At 41.3% G+C, this 18,788-nt stretch overlaps 1 protein-coding gene across 6 annotated transcripts in view; it reads right to left on the reverse strand.

Moving 5' to 3' along the window:
- Positions 1 to 18,788, reverse strand: part of LOC110502230 (serum response factor) — a 60,850-nt gene that overhangs the window by 2,428 nt on the left and 39,634 nt on the right. For all 6 annotated transcript variants that reach the window (XM_036960117.1, XM_021580101.2, XM_021580100.2 and 3 more), the window contains 2 exons: positions 3,727 to 3,970; positions 579 to 731 (listed from right to left, as the gene is read on the reverse strand). In XM_036960117.1, coding sequence (XP_036816012.1) covers positions 579 to 731; positions 3,727 to 3,970 — 397 coding nt within the window. The remainder of the gene's footprint in view (positions 1 to 578; positions 732 to 3,726; positions 3,971 to 18,788) is intronic.

The following is an 18,788-nucleotide window of genomic DNA, read 5'->3' on the forward strand; positions in this document are numbered from 1 at the left end:
TCTTAATGTCAGAACACATAAATTATAATAATACTACAATTTCGACCCATACAGTTTTGGACATGGTTTCATACACCTACGTATAATCAACTAAAGTTCATGCCTGCCTCATGCCTGTTATCCATTGTACATCCCCTCTGCAGACAGACAGACTAGTCTCCCTATTTTTTCCCGGAGCACAAATCAGAACATGAGTAACTACATCCGCACAAATGAAAGATAAATACTAGCCATTTATGGAAATATGTAGTAAGGCCTATAACCAATTCCCCCCTATTACAATCACATTTATTTTATAAAGACCTCAAGACATCGGCCTTATCATCCCACGAATCTCAAAAATCACAACTGGGGCAGGGGATGCCCGCTTACCCATTGATATAGGAAGGGGAGAAAAAGGGCTCTGTGTTTCTGTAGCGCACATCTTATACCCAGCACCACACTGACTGGACTGCGCCAGGCTCTAGCAGTGTGCAAGACTTCTCTCTCAACAGACAGACTAGTCTGTGTCTGCCTGTGGAGACTAGTCTATCGACAGACAGACTATTCTCTTTCTTTCTCTCGACAGACGGACTGACCTAGGGAGACTGCAGTGGGGAAGCGGAAGACGGCCTGCTGGCCCTGCTGTGTCAGTTGCGATGAGGTGAGCGTCTGCCCCTGGATGGCCAAGGAGTGCTGGTGCAGCTGGCTAAGAGGAATGGTGGGCGTGCCGGGGGGGAGCGAAGTGCCTGCTGCCGGTTGGAGAGGAGAAAAGGAAGAGTTAAACAGGGGGAGGGTGTTGCATAGACACACTTGGTCATATGGTCCATTGACAGTTTCTTTAGTTGCCCTATTAGGGTTTGAGATTTCAGAGTTTTTTTTGTTTTTTTAAGTTGTTTGTTGTTCCACCTGGCACTGGTCATGTACCAGACAGGTGGTGCAGAGAGAGTGGAGGAAAGGGATAGAGAGGCTCCCAAGCTGCCCTTCAGCCTGCTGTCATAATGGGAGAGTAAAGACAGATGGGAAGAATGATCTGCTACCTCAACTAGCTACAGCTTCAGCCACACTGTCACTACATACAGACTTCACCCAGCAACAACAAGGGTAATACCTTACCATCAGTGACTGTACCACTACATGACATAAGACTTTCTAAGCTTTAAGGTGGTTATTGCCCAGTACTGCATAGTTGTAAGAGACCTGGACCTCCTGTACTGATTTTACCTATTTTAATATCAATATTCCAGTGAGAGTAATACAATGAAATCATGGCAATGCAAATATACAGAATCAAAGATTCCTTTATAAAGGCGACAGCCCCCTTATATTACAGTTTTCACAAATCTGAACCAGAATATATACAAATCAAATCTAAATGTATTAGTCACATGCGCCGTATACAACAGACCTTACAGTGAAATGCTTTCTTACGAGACCCTAACCGACAGTGTAGTTTCAAAAAATACGGATAATAATAAGAGAAATAAAAAAATAACAATATATACAGGGGGTGCCGGTACAGAGTCAATGTGCGGGGGCACCGGTTAGTTGAGGTAGTATGTACATGTAGGTAGAGTTAATTAATTAAAGTGATTGTGCATAGATGAAAAAACAGAGAGTGGCAGTGGCAGTGGTGTGGTGTGGAGAGGGGAGGGGAGGGGGGGGGGCAATGTGAATAGTCTGGGTAGCAATTTGACTAGATGTTCAGGAGCCTTATGGCTTGGGGGTAGAAGCTGTTTAGAAGCCTTGTGGGCCTAGACTTGGCGCTCCAGTACCGCTTGCCGTGTGGTAGCAGAGAGAACAGTCTATAACTAGGGTGGCTGGAGTCTTTGACAATATTTAGGGCCTTCCTCTGACACCGTCTGGTATGCGATATACAGTGCATTTGGAAAGCATTCAGACCCCTTCACTTTTTCCACATTTTGTTACATTACAGCCTTATTCTAAAATTGATTAAATAAACAATTTTCCTCATCAATCAATACACAATACCCTATAATGACAAAGTTATTATGTTGTTTTATTTTTTTTATGAAAAAAAAAAAAAATGAAATACCTTATTTATATAAGTACTTAGGACTTTGTTGAAGCACCTTTGGTAGCAATTATGACCTCAAGGTGGTTCGTTGCAGTAGCGTGACTTGCGTCTCCACATCAACTGTTTACCTTATGGAGCATTTCACATCTCCAGGAAGTCCTCTCAGTTTGGCTATGTTTTACATGTATAACAAAACACCAGTATCCAGGAAGAAAACGTCTACATCTATGGGCTCAGCAGCTCCTGCCTTTGATTTCCATTGTAATAGAGGGATAATTGGAAGGTCCAACACAATGGCCATCGTGGAGAGGGCTGCCGAGCTCTGCCTATAATTAGTAATGAATATTCAATGAATATTGGGCAGCTAGTGCTGAGATTATTATTTAGTCCTACTTCATGGAGCCCCGGCTCAGACAGAGTGTTGAGGAACCAGGCATTACATTACACCCCTCATTACATCACATCGCATCACATCGTGCCAGAAAAGCTACAGTATCCATCTAGAGAGATGGTGTATAAAATGTGCCCCTTGTATAACAGGATTTGCTATACAGTGCATTCGGAAAGTGTTCAGACCCCTTGACTTTTTCCACATTTTGTTACGTTACAGCCTTATTCTAAAATGGATTCAATTATTTTTTCCCCCTCATTAATCTACACACAATACCCCATAATGAAAAAGCAAAAAATAAAAATATGTCGACAACCAGACCTGGATTCAAATACACGCTTATTTAAGTATTTCTATTCTACATATTTATTTTTTGTGTATTTTATTTTTTTTATTTTTTATAATTTAGCAGAATTACATACTTCTATTTGAAGTATTTAGAAATATTTCCTATAAATATTATTTGAAACTATTTTCAAATACTTGTTTCCAAATACAATTGAAATACCCCTAGGACCAAAAAGACCTGGGTTCAAATGCATGGAAGTACTTTAATGTTTGTATTAAAAAATGTACTTGAGTATTTTCAAATACATTGCAATTTACCAAGTGTATTTCCAAATACATTTCCAAATATTCAACTACTTGTATTTTTTAAGAAAAAATATCCAAATACTTACTTTGAAAGATATGTGAAAGTAATTTAGATACTTTAAAAAGTATTTGAACCCAGGTCTGTGAAGAACTAACCCTCTTGAGTGACACACAAGCATGTGTCACCGAGTTGATCCCGGTGAACACCAACTCCATTGTAGAGAAAGATGTCTATGTATCCCAGTAAACAAACAAACTGCAGTAAATGGTATGCGTTTCTCCTTAGAGATGGGTTGTGTTCATTAAGACACAGACAGACCAGTAGGATTGTCGAGCTTCTACTGTCCGAGAGTACTTAGTACCTCTGAACAGAGTGCCAGACATAATTTGCTAACCTAGTGCCAACTAATTCTACATGTAGAAGTGGGCAAAAAGGAAATCCGTCAGTCGTCCACTGGCGGATGGTGCCTATAACACACCGCGCACAGTCAGCAAGCGAACGAACGGCAAACTAATGGCCCCCTACTGTACAGACAAATATTTGGTCTGGTGAGTTTTCTCCTTTAGCCACCAAGCAGAAGAATACAGGCGCTCATTTTCATTTTCTGTTGCAAAAAATGTCAAAACATGACCCTGGATGCTGACCGGTTATGGTATAGTACAGCATAGCATAGTATTTCTTATTAAAGTATAGCATAGCATAGCATAGCATAGCTATAGTTACCTGACATGAAGGTGAAGCCGCTGGGCAGCTGCATGACCTGCCCTCCGGAGGCACCGGTGGTCTTGAGAATGGTGCCGTTGGCATTGACGTTGCTGCTGGCCGAGACGGGCGCCAGGTAGTTGGTAATTGGGAAGGAGGGCCCGCTGCTTACCTGCATGCTGGTAGAGGTGGTGGGGGCCGTGGGCGTGTGGGTACTGGTGGTGCCCGGGAGGCTGGCCACCGTGAACGCAGGCTTTAGCTGGTCCTGGGAAAGAAGGGAAAATATGAATTATGAGTGGGGCTGTCAAAATAGCAGTTTCATGTTTCCATCAGGAAGTGCAAAAATGTTGTATTTTTTGGCTCTTATCCACGGGACTTACTGACTAACTCAATTACTGACAGACATATTTTAATGAACAAACCAAGCCCATGACAGCACTATTCACTAGAGCTAATGGGGTAGAGAGGAAGTTCATAGCCAAGCAATTACTATTGATTTACTCTAGCAGGTAGCCATTTCCACCCTTTAATATATTGTATGTATATGGTTGGAATTGGCTAAACTTTGAACATTGAGATATTAAATGAATGATAGGAAATGAAAGATACTGGGTTATGTTAGAAGTTAATGGTTCTCAGAAGAAAGAAGAAGGCTTTGGAATGTGTTTGATGGAGGAGAGGAGAGCGATGTGTTGAAACAGGGAAGACAGATGTACATCTGTATATTAGATGAAAGAGGGGTTGAGGTCAGGAGGTGAGGACAGATTCTCCTACGAGAGTAATGAATGTTTGGAATTCTGTTACCCTCTTTATTAGCTTCTGTAGAACCATAAAATGTAAGGATTGGAGAAAAAGGCGAGCGTCTTAAGTAGGATGCATATAAACTGCAATAAAATGCAAATTAATTACTTAAAAATCATACAATGTGATTTTCTGGACTTTTGTTTTAGATTCCGTCTCTCACAGTTGAAGTGTACCTATGATAAAAATTAAAGACCTCTACATGCTTTGTAAGTAGGAAAACCTGCAAAATCGGCAGTGTATCAAATACTTGTTCTCCCCACTGTATGTATGTATGTATGTATGTATGTATGTATGTATGTATGTATGTATGTATGTATGTACAGTTGAAGTCGGAAGATTACATACACTTAGGTTGGAGTCATTAAAACTCGTTTTTCAACCACTCCACAAATGTCTTGTTACAAACTATAGTTTTGATAAGTCGGTTAGGACATCTACTTTGCGCATGACACAAGTAATTTTTCCAACAATTGTTTACATACAGATTATTTCACTCAAAATTCACTGTATCACCATCCAGTGGGTCAGAAGTTTACATACACTAAGTTGACTGTGCCTTTAAACAGCTTGGAAAATTCCAGAAAATGATGTCATGGCTTTAGAAGCTTCTGATAGGCTAATTGACGTAATTTTTGTCAATTGGAGGTGTACCTGTGGATGTATTTCAAGGCCTACCTTCAAACTCAGTGCCTCTTTGCTTGACATCATTGGAAAATCAGCCAAGACCTCAGAAAAAGAATTGTAGACCTCTACAGGTCTGGTTCATCCTTGGGAGCAATTTCCAAATGCCTGAAGGTACCACGTTCATCTGTACAAACAATAGTACGCAAGTATAAACACCATGGGACCACGCAGCCGTCATACCGCTCAGGAAGGAGACACGTTCTGTCTCCTAGAGATGAACGTACTTTGTTGCGAAATGTGCAAATCAATCCCAGAGCAACAGCAAAGGACCTTGTGAAGATGCTGGAGGAAACAGGTACAAAGTATCTGTATCCACAGTAAAACCAGTCCTATATCGACATAACCTGAAAGGTCGCTCAGCAAGGAAGAAGTCACTGCTCCAAAACTGCCATAAAAAAAGCCAGACTACGGTTTGCAACTGTATATGGGGACAAAGATTGGACTTTTTGGATAAATGTCCTCTGGTCTGATGAAACAAAAATAGAACTGTTTGGCCATAATGACCATCGTTATGTTTGGAGGAAAAAGGGGGAGGCTTGCAAGCCCAAGAACACCATCCCAACCATGAAGCACGGGGGTGGCAGCATTATGTTCTGGGGTGCGTTGCTGCAGGACGGACTGGTGCACTTCACAAAATAGATGGCTTCATGAGGAGGAAAATTATGTGGATATATTGAAGCAACATCTCAAGACATCAGTCAGAAAGTTAAAGCTTGGTCTCAAATGGGTCTTCTAAATGGACAATGACCCCAAGCATACTCCCAAAAGTTGTGGCAAAATGGTTTAAGGACAACAAAGTCAAGGTTTTGGAGTGGCCATCACAAAGCCTTGACCTCAATCCTATAGAACTTTTGTGGGCAGAACTGAAAAAGCGTGTGCGAGCAAGGAGACCAACAAACCTGACTCAGTTACACCAGCTCTGTCAGGAGGAATGGGCCAAAATTCACCCAACTTATTGTGGGAAGCGTGTGGAAGGCTACCCAAGTTGACCCAAGTTTAAATTGTTTAAGGCAATGCTACCAAATACTAATTCAGTGTATGTAAACTTCTGACACAATGGGAATATGATGAAAGAAATACAAGCTAAAATAAATCACTCTACAATTATTCTGACATTTCACATTCTTAAAATAAAGTGGTGATCCTAACTAACCTAAGACAGGGAATTTTTACAAGGATTAAATGTCAGGAATTGTGAAAAACTGAGTTTAAATATATTTGGCTAAGGTGTATGTAAACTTCCAACTTCAACTGTGTTTGTATGTATATATATATATATATATATTTATGTATATATATATATATATGTGTGTATATACACATATGTGTGTATGTATATATAAATGTATTTGGCTAAGGTGTATGTATATGTATTTATTCTGAAAGTATTCAGACCCCTTGACTATTTCCACATTTTCTTCATTACAGCCTTATTCTAAAATTAAGTCGTTTTTTCCCACCCTTCATCAATCTACACGCAAAACAGGTTATTAGAAATTCTTTACAAATATATTACAAAAAAAACTAAAATATCACATTTACATAAGTACTCAGACCCTTTACTCAGTACTTTGTAGAAGCACCTTTGGCAGCGATTACAGCCTCGAGTCTTCTTGGGTATGACTCTACAAGCTTGGCACACCTCTATTTGGGGAGTTTCTCCCATTCTTCTCTGCAGATCCTCTCAAGCTTTGTCAGGTTGGAAGGGTAGTTTTACTGCACAGCTATGTTCAGGTTTCTCCAGAGATGTTCGATCGGGTTCAAGTCCGGGCTCTGGGTGGACCACTCAAGGACATTCATAGACTTGTTCCGAAGCCACTCTTGCATTGTCTTGACTGTGTGCTTAGGGTCATTGTCCTGTTGAATGGTGAACCTTCATCCCCAGTCTGAGGTTGTGTGTGTTCTGGAGCAGATCTTTCTGTGCTTTTCTCCGTTCATCTTTCCTTGATCCTGACTAGTCTCCCAGTCCCCACAGCATGATGCTGTCACCACCATGCTTCATCGTATGGATGATGCCAGGTTTCCTCCAGACGTGACGCTTGGCCAAAGTGTTCAATCTTGGTTTCATCAGACCAGAGAATCGTGTTTCTCATGGTCTGAGAGTCCTTTAGGTTTCTTTTGGCAAACTCAAGGCCCTTCTGGAAGGTTCTCCCATCTCTACAGAGGAACGAGACGTGGTGTGATCATAACAACATACAGGAACTCAAGTCATTCTGTTCACCTGACTTAGAATTCCTCACAATCAAATGTCGACCGCATTATCTACCAAGGGAATTCTCTTCGATCATAATCACAGGCCTATATATTCCCCCCCACGAAGACACATCGATGGCCCTGAACAAACTTTATTTGACTCTATGTAAACTGGAAACCACATATCCGGAGGCTGCATTCATTGTAGCTGGTGATTTTAACAAGGCTAATCTGAAAACAAGACTCCCTAAATTCTATCAGCATATCGATTGCGCAACCAGGGCTGGTAAAACCCTGGATCATTGTTATTCTAACTTCCGCAACGCATATAAGGCCCTCCCCCGTCCTCCTTTTGGAAAAGCTGACCACGACTCCATTTTGTTGCTTCCAGCCTACAGACAGAAACTTAAACAAGAAGCTCCAGCGCTCAGGTCTGTCCAACGCTGGTCCGACGAATCTGATTCCACGCTTCAAGACTGCTTATATCACGTGGATTGGAATATTTTCCGCATTGCGTCCAACAACAACATTGACGAATACGCTGATTCGGTGAGCGAGTTCATTAGAAAGTGCATTGACGATGTTATACCCATAGGAACGATTAAAACATTCCCAAACAAGAAACCGTGGATTGATGGCAGCATTTGCACGAAACTGAAAGTGCGAACCACTGCTTTTAACCAGGGCAAAGGTGACCGGAAACAAGACCAAATACAAACAGCGTAGCTATTCCCTCTGCAAAGCAATCAAACAAGCTAAACGTCAGTATAGAGACAAAATAGAGTCGCAATTCAACAGCTCAGACACAAGAGGTATGTATGTGGCAGGGTCTACAGTCAATCACGGATTACAAAAAGAAAACCAGCCCCGTCGCGGACCAGGATGTCTTGCTCCCAGACAGACTAAATAACTTTTTTGCTCGCTTTGAGGACAATACAGTGCCACTGAAATGGCCCGCTACCAAAACCTGCAGACTCTCCTTCACTGCAGCCGACGTGAGTAAAACATTTAAACGTGTTAACCCGCGCAAGGCTGCAGGCCCAGACGGCATCCCCAGCAACGTCCTCAGAGCATGCGCAAACCAGCTGGCTGCTGTGTTTACGGACATATTCAATCAATCCTTATCCCAGTCTGCTGTTCCCACATGCTTCAAGAGGGCCACCATTGTCCCTGTTCCCAAGAAAGCTAAGGTAACTGAGCTAAACGACTACCGTCAACACCTCCGTCATCATGAAGTGCTTTGAGAGACTAGTCAAGGACCATATCACCTCCACCCTACCTGACACCCTAGACCCACTCGAATTTGCTTACCGCCCCAATAGGTCCACAGACGACGCAATCGCAACCACACTGTACACTGCCCTAACCCATCTGGACAAGAGGAATACCTATGTGAGAATGCTGTTCATCGACTACAGCTCAGCATTTAACACCATAGTACCCTCCAAACTCGTCATCAAGCTCGAGACCCTGGGTCTCGACCCCGCCCTGAGCAACTGGGTACTGGACTTCCTGACGGGCCGCCCCCAGGTGGTGAGGGTAGGTGACAACAACTCCACCCCGCTGATCCTCAACACTGGGGCTCCACAAGGGTGCGTTCTCAGCCCTCTCCTGTACTCCCTGTTCACCCACGACTGCGTGGCCATGCACGCCTCCAACTCAATCATCAAGTTTACGGACAACACTTCAGTGGTAGGCTTGATTACCAACAATGACGAGACGGCCTACAGGGAGGTGGTGAGGGCCCTCGGAGTGTGGTGTCAGGAAAATAACCTCACACTCAACGTCAACAAAACAAAAGGAGATGATTGTAGACTTCAGGAAACAGCAGAGGGAGCACCCCCCTATCCACATCGACGGGACAGTAGTGGAGAGGGTAGTAAGTTTTAAGTTCCTCGGTGTACACGTCACTGACAAACTGAATTGGTCCACCCACACAGAACCTCAGGAGGCTGAAGAAATTCGGCTTGTCACCAAAAGCACTCACAAACTTCTACAGATGCACAATCGAGAGCATCCTGTCGGGCTGTATCACCGCCTGGTATGGCAACTGCTCCACCCACAACCGTAAGGCTCTCCAGAGGGTAGTGAGGTCTGCACAACGCATCACCGGGGGAAAACTACCTGCCCTCCAGGACACCTACACCACCCGATGTCACAGGAAGGCCATAAAGATAATCAAGGACAACAACCACCCGAGCCACTGCCTGTTCACCCTGCTATCATCCAGAAGGCCAGGTCAGTACAGGTGCATCAAAGCAGGGACCGAGAGACTGAAAAACAGCTTCTATCTCAAGGCCATCAGACTGTTAATAAACAGCCACCACTGACATTGAGTGGCTGCTGCCAATGTCACGCCCTGACCCTAGATTGCTTTGTATGTTTCTATTTTTCGTTTGGTCAGGGTGTAATGTGGGTGGGTATTCTATGTTGTATGTCTAGGCGTTGTATTTATATGTTTAGGCCTGGTATGGTTCCCAATCAGAGGCAGCTGGTTATCGTTGTCTCTGATTGAGAACCATACTTAGGCAGCCTGTTTTCCCACTATGGGTGTGGGTAGTTGTTTTCTGTTTTGTGTGCATCACCTGACAGAACTATATCGTTCTCGTTATTCCTCATTGTTATTTTGTTTAGTGTTCAGTTTTGATCAAATTTACAACATGAACACTTACCACGCTGCACCTTGGTCCTCTCCTTCTACCTATGACAACCGTTACAGCCAACATACTGACTCAACTCCAGCCACTTTAGTAATGGAAATTGATGGACATTTCTGTAAAAATGTATCACTAGCCACTTTAAACAATGCCACTTAATATAATATAATATAATGTTTACATACCCTACATTACTCATCTCATATGTATATGTATATACTGTACTCTATATCATCTACTGCATCTTTATGTAATACATGTATCACTAGCCACTTTAAACTATGCCACTGTGTTTATATACCCTACATTACTCATCTCATATGTATATACTGTACTCGATACCATCTACTGCATCTTGCCTATGCCGTTCTGTACCATCACTCATTCATATATCTTTATGTACATATTCTTTATCCCCTTACACTTGTGTGTATAAGGTAGTAGTTGTGGAATTGTTAGGTTAGATTACTCGTTGGTTATTACTGCATTGTCAGAACTAGAAGCACAAGCATTTCACTACACTCGCATTAACATCTGCTAACCATGTGTATGTGACAAATAAGATTTCATTTGAACTAGAGCTCTGTCAGAGTGACCATCGGGTTCTTGGTCACCTCCCCCGATTGCTATGTTTGGCCAGGCGGCCAGCTTTAGGGAGAATCTTGGTGGTTCCAAACTTATTCCATTTAAGAATGGAGGACACTGTGTTCTCGGGGACTTTCAATGCTTTTTGGTACTCTTCACCAGATCTGTGCCTCAACGCAATCCTGTTTCGGAGCTCTACGGACAATTACTTCAACCTCATGGCTTGGTTTTTTGAAAAAGTCAAGGGGTCTGAATACTTTCCGAAGTCACTGTATATATGGAAAAATACACATTTTAAAATATTGAACAGTCGATTGGTCGAAAGAACAGACTACTCTTGGTCGACCACCATTTTATTTTTAGTCGGAGACAGTCCTAAGATGCATTTACACACCTGAAAATGTCCGTAGCCGAATGTCAGTCAATACAGTTTCATGTACACTCCCCTTGCTTGAACCAATCAAATGCTTGTAAATGCATGGGGGGATTGAACGAGTCCAATACACACATCTCATTAAAGAGAATCGGAACCCAACCACTTACTGCACTTAGGCCTACTGGACATCAATACCACAGCATTTACTCCAGTGTAAACACATGTCAGTGGATGGAAAAGTAGTGTCAAGTACTCCGCTTGTATCAGCATAATAGGACTAATGACATGTTTTAACAGAGCCTTATTGTTTTGCCTTGATTGTCTCTCTGTCCTCAAAATCATCGGAGTGGAATCATACCAATCGAACAACAAACAGAAATAACGAATGCAAATTATTTAACAAAGCTGTGTAATAAGTTGGCAAGAAGTGGTAGTATAGTGTACATCATAATAACATAACATAAGCATGATTATGTGAGGGTACACAATAGGGTCGGGATGATACCTGTATCACAATACTCATTAGTATGCTGGCAAGGAAACAAAACACAAAGATTTAACTCCTTTAGGAAAAGCCCTGATGTTGAAAACAGCCCTAATGTTGGAAACAAACATCATTATGTTTCCATCCAGAGTCACATTTATTTATTTTCCAAATTATAGGACACAATATTTTACATACAGCAGGTTTTTAAAAGGCCCAAAGAGTTATTGTGATGTGTATCGTCACAACCATAGTATACAACAGTAAACATTGTTGTGAGTGGGCTGCAAGGAAAGATTGTCTACATATACAGCAGGTTTTTAAAAGGCCCAAAGAGTTATTGTGATGTGTATCGTCACAACCATAGTATACAACAGTAAACATTGTTGTGAGTGGGCTGCAAGGAAAGATTGTCTACATATCAGACACACACACCCACCCACACACACACCCTGTTGATAGGGCTATTTCAGAAATCCTTAACATCAGTATTATTACAAAACACACTGGTTGGATGGACTGTCATTGTGATCTAGATTATTTTCAACTCTGAGGGAGGGTTTCCCGGACACAGATTAAGCCGAGTCCTGGACTGAATAGCAAACTCAATGGAGAATGCACATGCTTTTTAGTCCAGGACTAGGCTTAATCGGTGTCCAGGAAACTGCCCCCAAAAGTTTGATTTCATACTGCCACTGCCATTCATATAAGACAGACAACACTACCAAAAGACAGGAAAGGCAGAGCAGACTGCACACTGAATGCAGAAGAAATAAATGTCCTATGACAGAAAAAAGCTTTTGGATTTGGATGAAGATTTACACTTCAACAGGTCAGCGGCACAGGACATACTGCTCAACACAGACCAGGCCCTAATCCCCAACACTCGGAAGAGAAACAGACGGCAATATAGAAGCCGATGTGCGGGCACCCTGATGAAACTCGTCTGCTCGTAAATAAACTACCTCTACCCTCTGGTCTATTGGGTCTAGCTAAGGAACCTGGGACTAAACACCTCCTACTGCGACTGGATCCTGGACTTCCTGACGGGCCGCCCCCAGGTGGTAAGGGTAGGCAACAACACGTCTGCCATGCTGATCCTCAACACTAGGGCCCATCAGGGGTGTGTAATTAGTCCCCTCCTGTACTCCCCGTTCACCCACTGCGTGGCCAAACAACTCCAACACCATCATTAAGTTTGCTGACAACACACCGACAACGATGAGAGGTCAGAGAACTAGCAGTGTGGTGCCAGGAAAACAACCTCTCCCTCAAAGGAGCTGATCATGGACTACAGGACAATGCGGGCTGAACAGGCCCCCATTAACATCAACGGGGCTGTAGTGGAGTCGTGAAGGGGGCACGACAAAACCTTTTCCCCCTCAGGAGACTGAAACGATTTGGCATGGGTCCCTAGAGCCTCAATTTTTTTGTTTTTTTTTTACAGCTGCACCATCAAGAGCATCCTGACCAGTTGTATCACCACCTGGTATGGCAACTGCTCGGCATCTGACCGTAAGGTGCTACACAGGGTAGTGTGTACGGCCCAGTACATCACTAGGGCCAAGCTTCCTGTCATCCAGGACCTATATAATAATAATAATTGTCAGACTCCAGTCACCCAAGTCATAGACTATTTTCTTTGCTTCTGCACAGCAAGCGGTACGGGAGCTCCAAGTCTAGGACCAAAAGGCTCCTTAACAGCTTCTACCCCCAAGCCATAAGACTGCTTAACAATTAATAAAATGGCCACCAAACTATTTACATTGACACCCACCCTCCCCCTCCACTTGTTTTGTACATTGCTGCTACTCGCTGTTTATTATCTATGCATCGTCACTTCACCCCTACCTAAATGTACAAATTACCTTGACTAACCTGTACCTCCGCTCCGTACCCCCTGTTTATAGCTTTGTTACTGTTATTTTATTGTGTTACTTTTTATTATTTTTTACTTTCGTTTATTTGGTAAATATTTTCTTAACTCTTCTTGAACTGCACTGTTGGGCTTTTAAGTAAGCATTTCACTGTAAGGTCTACACTTCGGCGCATGTAACAAATAGTTTGATTTGATTTAATCCACAACATCACCCCTGCCAAGACCCAGCGCCCACATCACTCTCAGCCACATGGCCTAAAACAGCACTATTTTTTTCTCTCTGTCGCTTACACACTTTCAACATTTTGATAAAGCATTTGACCATTCCATTGTGTTAAAAATTTAGTATTGGTTAATTTCCAGTTTTTATGTATGCATTATTTCAAGATTGATGAGAAAAGTATCATCCAACCCATCAGTATTTCCCTGCACCCTGATATACCATGTCTTGAAATATGCAGACAGATGGATACAAATTTAATTTACGTTGTAATACTTCTAACAACCAACTTTCGAACTCCACCCATAACTTTTGGACTTTATAGTATTCCCAGAAGGCATGGATTATTGAGTGGTTATTAGTTTTACACTTCAGAAATGACTCTGCCGTTGTGCTGTAGAATGTGAATTTTGTCTCTGTAACGGTTTTCTTGAGGTGATGGAGAGGCGGACCAAAACGCAGCGTGGTGGTTATTCATGGTTCTTTAATATAGACACTATACATGAATAAACTAACAAAACAAGAAACGTGGAAAAACCAAAACAGCCCTATCTGGTGCAAACACAGAGACAGGAACAATCACCCACAAAACCCAACACCAAACAGGCTACCTAAATATGGTTCCCAATCAGAGACAATGACTAACACCTGCCTCTGATTGAGAACCATATCAGGCCAAACATAGAAATAGACAAACTAGACATGTAACATAGAATGCCCACTCAGATCGCACCCTGACCAAACAAAACATAGAAACATACAAAGCAAACTATGGTCAGGGTGTGACAGTCTCGTGTAATATATTTGATACATTCATTTATACTGGATTAAGCGTACATTTTCATGAACTGTAATTTTGTTGGTTATGTTCCAATATCCCATCAATTAGTTATTTTTAAGTCTTGCTTCCAATAGTTTATCATTTTTGTTCTACAATATTGTCTGTTGGATAGACTCTCTGCAAGGTTTTGTATATCTTACTTATCATATGAATATCCTTTTCTAACTCAAATAGGATTCCCTCAAATTTGCTCTGATGTCCAAAAGATTTCAAATAAAAATGTCTTGATATGAAACTTAAGTTGCATCTACTGTATTTAAAAATATCTACATTGGTTAGTCCAAAATGGCTTTTTAATTCTATCATGGAATAAATACAGTTTCTTCAGTTTCCCATGTGGACCAATTTATCTGTGATTTCTGAAAAGCTATCCAAGGATTGTTCCATAGGATTGTGTTTTTAGGTCATCCTAGTTGTTATCGACAATATACCATTACTACCACTATGTCACAGTATTTTTTACTAGGTGTCTTCGGGACTTGCCTCAAATTAATATTAATGATGTACATCAAATTGTTAAATCAGCCTCCGAAACTCCAGCTAGCAAGAATGAAAAGGGATTCAAGATGTATATAGGAAGCTACATAGACAACTATGAAGGTGAGTACCAAGTCAGTGACAGATATAACGTTATCTAGCTACAATCATTAGGTAATTTAACAATTAACTGTAGCTAGCTAGTTACATCGTAAAATGATGTAACGTTGACAGAATCTACCTGAGAATGTGCGTATTTTCGTTAGCTTGGTTAAGTTATGCTTGCTAGCTATATTTGCTAGCTAAAAATAATTGTTATTCATGTCTTCTACACAGTATCTAACAAAGATACGTTGACAGGAGAGATCACCGTGAGGGCTGCCTGTCACAGGTCCATGAGGAAGAGTGAAAAGCCGCACAGCATGAGAGCAGGGAAAGGTTATAGATAGCTACTAGGGAACTTGTTAAACATCTCCTGTGGGACACTGTCATCATGGTCAAAATGTGTTGGAGACAGTGTCAACGTTTAATCTTAGGCTCTATGCATTATACCGCCTCCAACGTTCTAATTTACTTCCGATCGGGTTGATGACTTCCGGAGCGAGATCTGCTATTGTTTTTATCATTAGCTTACTAGCCATTATCGATGCATTTCTGACTGAAATAGTTCGCAATGACTACGTTTAAATTACAGCCCCGCGAAGGAGGTGCTAATGAACATTGTTCAGTGCCTCTGTGTTCAGTTTCTTCCAAATGTAATGGTATTGTGAGCTATCATTATTTCCCGGTATTACCGAGAATAAATATAAAAACTTTAGGAGCCATGCCATTCTGAAGAGATTTATGGAAATATTATTCCATTTAATTAGATCTACTTTCATATTGTTAATTAATGAAATAAAGTTCTTTATATATTTGTTGTCAATTATTAAGCATCCTACGTATTTTATACTTATTTGTGGTCCACTGTAGATCATGAGTTATTATTTTCCCTGTTGATATTATTTACGTTTTTTCCACATTCATTTGATATCCTGAGATTTTAGAGTATTCTGAAAATATTCTTATCAAGGGGGGCATTGCGTTTTCAATATTGGTCAGGTATATCAGGAGATCACCTCAATTAGGTTTAGTTTATATTCATGTTTACCAATACCGGTTATGTTTAGGTCCTGTCTAATTATTTCTGCAAGTGGTTCAATTGCCAGTGCAAACAGGAGGGGTAGAGGAGACATCCCCGACGTGTGCCCCTTTCTAAAGCAATTGCATCAGATAAATTATTTGGTATATTTTTGCTTTAGGAACTGTATTTAATATTTTTTTAATAAAATGTATTATTTCAGCTGGAAAGTAACCTGTTTGGGATAGGGGGCAGCATTTTCACTTTTGGATGTATGGCGTGCTCAGAGTGAACTGCTTCCTACTCTGTCCCAGATGCTAATATATGCATATTATTATTTGTATTGGATAGAAAACACTCTGAAGTTTCTAAAACTATTTGAATGATGTCTGTGAGTATGACAGAACTAATATGGCAGGCGAAAACCTGAGAAACATCCAACCATGAAGTGGGAAATCTGAGGTTTTTAGTTTTTCAAAGCTTGGCCTACCGAATACACAGTGTCTATGGGGTCAAGTTGCACTTCCTAAGGCTTCCACTAGATGTCAACAGTCTTTAGAAACTGGTTTCAGGCTTTTGCAATAAAGGAGGGGGGAATGGGAACTGAATGAGTTAGTGGTCTGGCAGAGTGTCTCAGGCTCGTGAAGCACGCTCCCGACAGACTTAGGTCTCGTTCCAGTGCTTTTCTACAGACAATGGAATTCTCCCGTTGGAACATTATTGAAGTTTTATGTTAAAAACATCCTAAAGATTGATTCCATACATCGTTTGACATGTTTCTATGACCTGTAACGGAAATGTTCGAGTTTTTGTCTGGACATAGTGCTCACGCCTCATGATGATGGATTACTGGGCTGAACACACTGAACAAGTGGCTATTTGGACATAAATTATGGACTTTATGGAACAAATCAGTCATGTATTGGTGAACTGGGATTCCTGGGAGTTTCTATGGCTTCCCTAAGGTGTCAACAGTCTTTAGACATAGTTTCAGGCTTTTATTCTAAAAAATGAGCGTGAAAGATCACATTGCGTAAGTGGATAGCTGGGGGCTCTCTGCGCTAGAGTAAAGCGGCCATTGTTTCTCCCGGTGTTATTGAAAAACCTACACACCCGGTTGATATATTATCGAATATATATATTAAAAACAACATGAGGATTGATTATAAAAAAACGTTTGACATGTTTCTGTGGACATTATGGATATTATTTGGAATATACAGTGGGGCAAAAAAGTATTTAGTCAGCCACCAATTGTGCAAGTTCTCCCACTTAAAAAGATGAGAGGCCTGTAATTTTCATCATAGGTACACTTCAACTATGACAGACAAAATGAGAAAAAAAATCCAGAAAATCACATTGTAGGATTTTTAATGAATTTATTTGCAAATTATGGTGGAAAATAAGTATTACCTCAATTACCTCGTACCCCTGCACATTGACTGGGTACCGGTACTCCTTGTATACTGTAAAGCCTTGTTATTTTTTTGTGTTGATATTTCCTTTTTTTAGTTGCTAATTCTTACTTTTTAACTCTGCATTGTTGGGAAAGGGCATGTACAGTTGAAGTCGGAAGTTTAACATTTAGTTGGCTAAGGTGTATGTAAACTCAGGTTCTCACAATTCCTAACATTTAATCCTAGTATAAATTCCCTGTTTTAGGTCAGTTAGGATCACCACTTTATTTTAAGAATGTGAAATGTCAGAACAATTGTAGAGAGAATGATTTATTTCAGCTTTTATTTCTTTCATCACATTCCTAGTGGGTCAGACGTTTACATACACTCAATTATTATTTGGTAGAATTGCCTTTAAATTGTTTAACTTGTGTCAAACATCTCAGGTAGCCTTCCATGAGCGTCCCACAATAAGTTGGGTGAATTTTGGCACATTCCTTTTCTATAGGATTGAGGTCAGGGCTTTGTGATGACTACTCCAATATCTCAACTTTTTTTGTTGCTCTTAAGCCATTTTGCCACAACTTTGGAAGTATGCTTGGGGTCGTTGTCCAACTGGAAGACCCATTTGCGACCAAGCTTTAGCTTCCTGACTGATGTCTTGAGATGTTGCTTCAATATATCCACATAATTTTTCATAATTCTATTTTGTGAAGTGCACCAGTCCCTCCTGCAGCAAATCACCCCCAAACATGATGCTGCCACCCCTGTGTTTCACGGTTGGGATGGTGTTCTTCGGCTTGCAAGCCTCCCCCTTTTTCCTCCAAACATAACGATGGTCATTATGGCCAAACAGTTCTACTTTTGTTTCATCAGACCAGAGGACATTTCTCCAAAAAGTACGATCTTTGTTCCCATGTGCAGTTGCAATTCGTAGTCTGGCTTTTTTATCATGGTTCTGGAGCAGTGGCTTCTTCCTCGCTGAGCGGCCTCTCAGGTTATGTCAATATAGGACTCGTTTTACTGTGGATATAGATACTTTTGTACCTGTTTCCTTCAGCATCTTCACAAGGTCCTTTGCTGTTGTTCTGGGATTGAATTGCACTTTTCGCACCAAAGTACATTCATCTCTAGGAGACAGAACGCGTCTCCTTCCTGAGCGGTATGACAGACGTGTGGTCCCATGGTGTTTAAACTTGTTCATCTGTACAAACAATAGTACACGTGGTACTTTCATGCGTTTGGAAATGGCTCCCAAGCATGAACCAGACTTTTTTTTCCTGAGGTCTTGGCTGATTTCTTTTGATTTTCCCATGAGGTCAAGCAAAGAGGAACTGAGTTTGAAGGTAGGCCTTGAAATACATCC

The sequence above is a fragment of the Oncorhynchus mykiss genome, chromosome 23 (assembly GCF_013265735.2).
Source record: "Oncorhynchus mykiss isolate Arlee chromosome 23, USDA_OmykA_1.1, whole genome shotgun sequence".
In the NCBI taxonomy this organism is placed as follows: Eukaryota; Metazoa; Chordata; class Actinopteri; order Salmoniformes; family Salmonidae; genus Oncorhynchus; species Oncorhynchus mykiss.